This window comes from Crocodylus siamensis, chromosome 1, assembly GCF_052110815.1.
Source record: "Crocodylus siamensis isolate JL-2025a chromosome 1, ASM5211081v1, whole genome shotgun sequence".
NCBI classification, from domain to species: domain Eukaryota; kingdom Metazoa; phylum Chordata; order Crocodylia; family Crocodylidae; genus Crocodylus; species Crocodylus siamensis.
The window spans coordinates 422,800,525-422,807,570 of NC_143395.1; the positions used below are offsets into that span (position 1 = coordinate 422,800,525).

A 7,046-nucleotide genomic window follows, 5' to 3' on the forward strand; every position below is an offset into this window, starting at 1 on the left:
ATGGCCGAGAGCGGAGAGAGCGTCATCGCCTGCCCGGTCATCGCGGCCAACCCGCACAGCATCCGAGTCACGGTGAAGACCCCCAGGGCGAAGGAGGAGTTCGTGGTGCCGGAGAACAACACCGTCCAGCAGTTCAAGGAGGAGATCTCCAAGCACTTCCACTGCCAGACCAGCCAGCTGGTGCTGGTCTTTATGGGGCGGATCCTGAAGGACCGGGACACGCTGCGGCAATGGGGGATCCACGACGGCATCACCGTGCACCTGGTCGTCCGGACGCACAAGAGGTCCCAGGATGACCTGGTGCGGCCCCGAGCCGCAGCCCCTGCCCCAGCGCCGTCCCTGGACACCTCCCCTGCCAGCAGCGCCTACGACCTGGTCAGGCAGAGTCCGGCCAGCCCGGCGGCCAAGGCTTCGAGCACCGAGCTGCAGACCCACGCGGAGGCCGCGGTGCCCACGGTGGAAAACCTCTTCGTCCAGAGCATGCTGTCCAACCCCGAGCTGATGCGGCAGCTGATCCTGGCCAACCCGCAGATGCAGCAGCTGGCCCAGCAGATCCCCGAGATCGGCCACGTCCTGAACGACACCGACATGATGCGGGAGATGCTGGACATGGTGAGGAACCCGGACGCCGGGCCGGACCAGGCCGCCAGCAGCCTCGAGAGCGTCCCGGGTGGGGACAGCCCCTCGAGAGGCGCCTACACGGAGCCGGTCCTCAGCGCCGCCCCCGAGCCCCTGGGCCGCGGCCCCCTGGCCTTGCTGGTGAGGACCTCGTCTGCGGAGGAAGAGGTGGTCGACGCCTGGGACCATTCGCCTCCCCCCTCCGTCTCCCAGAGCGCCACCAGCATCTGCAGCACCAGCACCTACGGCGACCCCGAGAGCAGCGTGGTCAGCTGCAGCTCCGGCCCCATCAGCCGAAGCTGCTCCGTCCCCAGTCTTGGACACGGGGCCGGGGCCTTCCCCCTGGGGGGGCTCCAGAGCCTGGCACAGCAGATCGCCGAGACCCCCCAGCTGATTGCAAACCTGTGCTCCTGCTACACCAAGTGCATGGTGCGGTGGCTGATCCAGAGCGCCCAGGGGTGCGAGAACGGCCCACCGTCGCCCGAGCAGGTCCCCCCGTGGCTGCCCAGCGTCTTCTGGCAGAGCCAGAGCCCCGAGATGCTGGCAGCCGTGTGCAACCCCAAAGCGATGCAGGCTTGGGCTCAGATCGAGCAGGGCCTGCAGACGCTGGCGGCAGAAGCACCGGTGCTGCTGCCCTGGCTCACGCCCCGTTTGTGGGGCCTGGGAAACGCTGGGAGCCCTCTCAGCTGCACCGTCGTGAGCCTGGCCCAGGGGGATCCGTCGCGCCCGGTCACGGCAGCCCCCGAGCAGAGGCACCGGGCCTCGGACGTGGCGCAGATGCTGCAAGCCCTTCCTGGGAACGACCCTCAGCATCTCCCCGCTCCTGAAATCAAATTTCAGGAGGAGCTGGATTAGCACGTGGGCTGGGCAGGGCGCAGGGCAGCTGTGAACGCCACCCGAGAGATACCAGCACAGCAGCAGGCAAGCAGAAGCATTCAGCTCAACCACCCGAGAGACCTTTCTGGCACGCGTGCGACCGCAGGCTGGCATTTCAAACAAAAGCCAGCGTGGGGCACCGGGCTGCGGGCAGCCGCCGGTTCCTCGGGACACTGGGCACCAGGGGTTTCTCCATTAGCGAAGGGCCTGCACTGCGTCAATAATAATCATCCATTATGCAGCACCATTTGTCCAGGAATCGTGAGACCATTTACTTAATTATGGGCTTTGCAGCAAGGAGACGGGATGCCACAGAGAGGAGGCACGAGGACCCGTGGTTTGAAGTTGCATCATGGGCTTTGACCCAGCTTCAGACCACTGGTCCACGTGCTCCTCTCTGCAGCAAGGAGACGGGATGCAGCAAACTAGGTTTAGAGTGGAGAACAGGAAAAACTTCTTCCCTGTCAGAGCAGGGAGGCTGTGGAATAGATGCCCAGGGTTGGGGTGGACTCTCCATCCCTGGCCAGTGCCCACGCAGCCCTTCCTTGACCCCTCCAGCGATGGTCTAGGTGCAGCGATGCTGGTGCTCTGCTATAGGGATTTCCCAGACTTCTGGGCTTAGCAGCAGGGGCAACCAGCCGTGTGTGTCAGGGGGTTTAAGCCTCCCCACGAGGCGCTGGGTGTTGGCTGCAGACCAGGCTGGGGATGGGGACTGGGCTGTGCCAATGCTCCTGCTGGGACCAACCCCGTAGCGTGCTGGCTAGAAGATCTTGCCCCTCCGCTCAGGGTCAGACTGACCAGGGGCAGGGGAGAAATCCCTTCCTACCCCCAGGGCAGCATCAGACTGGTACAGACTCAGGGTGGGGGGTCACCTTCCTCTGCCTGGGATCTCTCCAGCACCTATTCACAACCTGTACAGAAGCAGGACGAGGCCCCACTACAGTCGGCCGCTGCGGTCCCCCTGCTCTCCCCGGGGCAGGGGCAGGTGTGGTGTCTGCTGCTATGCCAGGGTTGACAATCGTTTTACTAAAGGTTCAGTTATGGATATATCCAGGCTGGTTTGGACAGGGCTGATCCTGCCTCAAGCAGGGTTGGACAAGCTGTGATCTTCCCTTCCTACCCCACTTCTCTACAATTTTGATGACAGCTATAATCCCTCCAGAGCAGGTGTTCCTTAAACATGGGCAACCATTGTAATATTTCTGTCGCCCGCCTTGCACCGAGCAAACAATCTACCTTTAGGTGACTCCCAGGGCGACAGTCTTATCGCTACCATTTTACAGATGGGGAAACTGAGGCACAAAGCAATGCAATTTCCCCACTCCCTTCCCCATCCCAAGCGGTCTCTCACCCGCCTGGAATAGAAACCAGAGTGCCTGATTCCCTGCCAGTGTTTACAGCAGCGTGTGTAGGACCCTCTTCACAGCACCATGGGCAGCCACGGCGGCACTGTTTTCAACCACTTTTCTGTGAACTTTAGGGGAACTACTGTATCTAGTGCACTTGAATGTGCAAAGGGGCTATTTTTCCTGGTGTGAACAGCTAGGAAGTAAGCTAGCTTCCTGTTCACTCAGCATCCTAAGGCAAGACCCTACCCAAAGCCGAGCCACGCAGACTTTCAGATGTCAGCAAAGCATCCCTATTTGAAAGGCCAAAATACATTCAGAAAAATCCAGTAGTCCGATCAGTACGGATGAGGGGAGACATGGGGAGTGCTGTGTGTAGACGATTCACTGAGGGCTGACCTCGCGTCTGTTTGTGATTTACGGCACTTACACTGAGGTCAGCATGGCTCCATTTTCCCATCTATGCAGGTAGTGAAGACAGGCACAAGAGTCGTTTAATAGCATGCACAAGAAAAAGAAAAGCCAGATTGAGAAAGATTTTGCTTCCAGTGCTGTTACCATCAGGAAAACGCCAGCACTGAAATTAATGAGTGGGGCGGCAGGACCCCCCACTACCCTCCTTGAGGACCTTGATGCTGAGAAGACAGGCTGGCAAGAGCAAACAACATCTGCTCCCCCTGGCTTGCACCTACCCCGTGATGCAGGCACCCTGCACTGCAATGCAGTACCATGCCTTGCATTTTTGGGAGAGGAGGGGGCAGAGGGGTGGATGCTGGTGCTAGGCGCATGCATCTTGCCCCTCCGCTCCCCACCCCCAGTCTGTAGCAGTCTGACCAGGGGCAGGGGAGAAATCCCTTCCTACCCCCATTGCAACATCAGTCTGACCCTGAGCGGTCTGGTGCATTTCAGACCTCGTGCTGCAGTCAGGGGCAGGGGCCAGGCCTGCTCAGCTGACCCTAGCGAGGAGAGCAGGGTGGGATTTCCAGAGGGATTTGCTTTGCCTGCATGGGAGCAGCCAGGGGCGGATCCAGGGGGTGCAGTGGGGCAGTCACCCCCCCTTCTGATTCCTTCGCCCAAAGTTTAAAGCCAACTGACTGGCACTGGCAGCACCACAGCCACTCGGGCATCAGTGAGGGAATCACTTGACTGCATGGTGCCTTATCAATCATCCACCCGGCCCTTTCTAAGCTCATTTCACAGGTGTTAACGACCCTCTCTTCTTCTTAATGGCCTGGATGTCCCACCAATGAAGCTATCCCCTACCCTGCTGTCTGTACGCTCCTCCAGGTCACGAAACTCCTATTTCACAGCCCTGCAGATGGTTTTGATCTCTATCCAATGAAGTCCTATTTCTTTTTGCTTCCATCTTAGACCTCTGGCGTAATTAGGAGAACCTATTAGGAAACTCAACCTTTCCTAATATGCCGGAGGCCTCAGGCAGATGGCAAGGGGCATTATCATCTATAGTGCAACCCCAGTTTTCCTCCAGCGAAAAATAAACCGAATAACTCATCCTCTTTTCAAAATTGGAGCTCCGCCCATGGGAGCAGCATAGTGGGGCATGAACCCTTGCCAGAGGATGGCACGAGGAGGGCAGAGAGGCCCACCAGGTCTATAGACTGGGCGCACGGTGAAGGATAACCACGGTTATAAGCATTGCCCACGTGTATCAGGTCGACAGATGGCTGGACCCCAGCTGGGGCCAGAAGCGGGTGACCCCTGGCCTTGCTTCCAGCGAGGTGCCAGCCAGCACAGGGGCTGCCCTATGACGTCAGCAGTGACGTCACAGTCCGCGCAGGCAGGCAGGGCAGAGTTTCTCCATGGGCAGGCAGCAGCAGCGGGAGAGGGGACATGAGGGAGCCTGGCAGGTGGTGAGCGAGCGCAACAGCTGGGCAACATCTGGCTGGTATGTGCGCCCGGGGCTCGGCCTCCAGCATCACCGCGGGGAAAGGAGGTCGCCACCCACATCCCACCGCCCCCCGGCCAGGGCCAGCAGCCGGCGCAGCGAGAGCAAAGGAGGCCGTCGCTCCCCGCCACCCCCGCTGCTGACCACCGCCGCGCGCCCGTCCCCGCGCTGCCATGTCCGGCCGCGGCCGGACGCTGGGGCCCGAGCAGGCAGCCGCCGTCGCAGAGCCCCGCCGCATCACGGTGACGGTGAAGACCCTCAAGCAGAAGGAGCGGTTCGAGGTGGCCGAGAGCAGCACCGTCCAGGACTTCAAGGCCGAAATCGCGCCCCGCTTCCAGGCTCCCGCTGACCTGCTGGTGCTGATCTTCGCCGGCAAGATCCTGAAGGACCAGGACACGCTGAGCCAACACAGCGTTCGCAGCGGAGCCAGCGTCCACCTGGTCATTCGGGCGCAGAAGGGACCGCCGGACGGCCCCGCGGAATATCCCCATGCTCCCACCATCACCGGGCCGCTGGCAAACGGCGGCGCTGCCAGCCTGCTGTCCCCGGGGGGGGCGGCGGACCTGCCGCGCCTGGGCCTGACCCCCTCCCACGCAGCCGAGCTGCAGGGTCAGCTGGAGCACGTGGTGGCCTCCAGCCAGGAGTTTGTGGCCCAAATCGTGGAGAACCTCCTGTTCGAGATCGTCCATGCCGACCTGGATGCGAACACCATCAACGGCAGCCCCTTCCTGATGGGCGTCCTCGTTGGGGTGGTGGGCCTGAGCCTGCTGGGCCTGGACCCCGTGGAGGTGTCGTATCTCCTAAGCGAGGGCCATGATCAGGATGCCTTCGTCCCCGACCTGCTGGGCGAGATGGTGCAGAGCCCCCTCGCCAGCCCGGATCTCGTCAGGGAGCTCCTGCTGGGAGACCAGCGGGTGCGGCAGCTGGCCGAGAGGACCCCCTTGATCGGGCACCTCTTAAGCAGCCCCAGCTTCCTCCGGGAAATACTCGACGCTGCCAGCCGCCCGGCCACGCTGCAGGAGATGGTCCGGAGCCACGACCGAACCCTGAGCAACCTCGAGAGCCTCCCGGGCGGCTACAGCACCTTGCAGCAGCTCTACCACGACGTGGAGGAGCCCATGCTGGAGGCAGAGCCGGCGCCGTGTGAGAGCGACCCCTTTGCGCCGCAGCACGGAGAAACCCCCTCCGGCAGGGTCAGCGTGCCGGCCCGAACCGAGAACAGGCACCCTCTGCCAAACCCGTGGGCTCCCCAGCCCCCCCAGGCCGGCCAGGCTGGGAACGGGGGTGAAAGCGAGCGCACGGGGCACAACCTGGTGGTGCTAAATCTGGGCCCCGCGGCGGGTGCTGGGGTGCCCCGTGCCGGCGGGGGTTCAGGGCATGGTCCAGCAGCTCATGGACAACCAGGAGCTGATGCAAAACCTGGGCAGCGCGCTGGCCCACCCCAACGGCCCTGCGCAAAGGGCGCTGAGAAGCGGCCCCCTCTCCTGCACCGACGGGCGCGCTCGGCCTCTGGCAGAGGAGATGCAGCTGCTGCCCCGGCAGCTGGAGCACGCCGACATCTCCGCCGTGCTGAGCAGCCCTCGGGCGCTGCCGGCTTTCTTGCAGGTCCTCTTAGGCTTGCATACGCTCTTGGTGGAAGCGCCGGATTTCATCCAAGGCCTGGGCCAGCGGGGCCCGGAGTCGCAGCCCGAGTCCATGGAAAGCTCCACCCGCAGCAGCACGTCCGAGGAAGACGTCAGCTTCAGCTCGGACAGGGACGAAACCGACGGCCCGGAGAGCATGGACGAGCAGGCGCCGGAGGTCCGGTTCGAGCACCAGATGGCCCAGCTCAGCGCCATGGGCTTCCAGGACCGCAAGGCCAATTTGCAGGCCCTGATCGAGACGGAGGGAGAAATCGACGCCGCGATTGAGATGCTAACAAAGCCCCAGCCACCCAGCGAGATATTGTAACCATGTTCCTTTTGCCCGTCATAACGCTGCGCGCTAAAAGCAAGGCAGTGCGTACCACGGTACAGCGTGTGGCGTGGCTTTCTTCAGCCCCTGGGGATCGGTGCAAGAGCAGGAGGGTTTCCCACGCTCAGAACAGTGACGGTGATGTTAGAGCAGGGAGGCAGTGGGCTAGATGCCCAGGGAAGGGGCAGGGGGGACACTCTCCATCACTGGAGGGGGTCGAGGAGAGGCGGGATGATCTAGGCCTAGCGATGCCTTTGCTCTACTACGGCAGTTTCCCAGGTTTCTGGGCTGTCCCGATTGCCCCCCACCCCTTTCTACTCTGTGTGTCGGGGGGGGGGTTAAGCCTC

At 62.2% G+C, this 7,046-nt stretch overlaps 1 protein-coding gene and 1 pseudogene across 1 annotated transcript; both read left to right on the forward strand.

Annotated features, from left to right (window-relative positions):
- LOC149875644 (ubiquilin-1 pseudogene) lies at window positions 1–1,473 on the forward strand (annotated as a pseudogene).
- A 3,446-nt stretch (window positions 1,474–4,919) lies between these two features.
- On the forward strand, window positions 4,920–6,696 carry LOC149875645 (ubiquilin-1-like). Its single transcript, XM_090061223.1, is given in 2 exon segments — window positions 4,920–6,110; window positions 6,112–6,696. Coding segments are annotated over 2 exon segments (1,776 nt in total).
- Window positions 6,697–7,046: the final 350 nt, after the last annotated feature.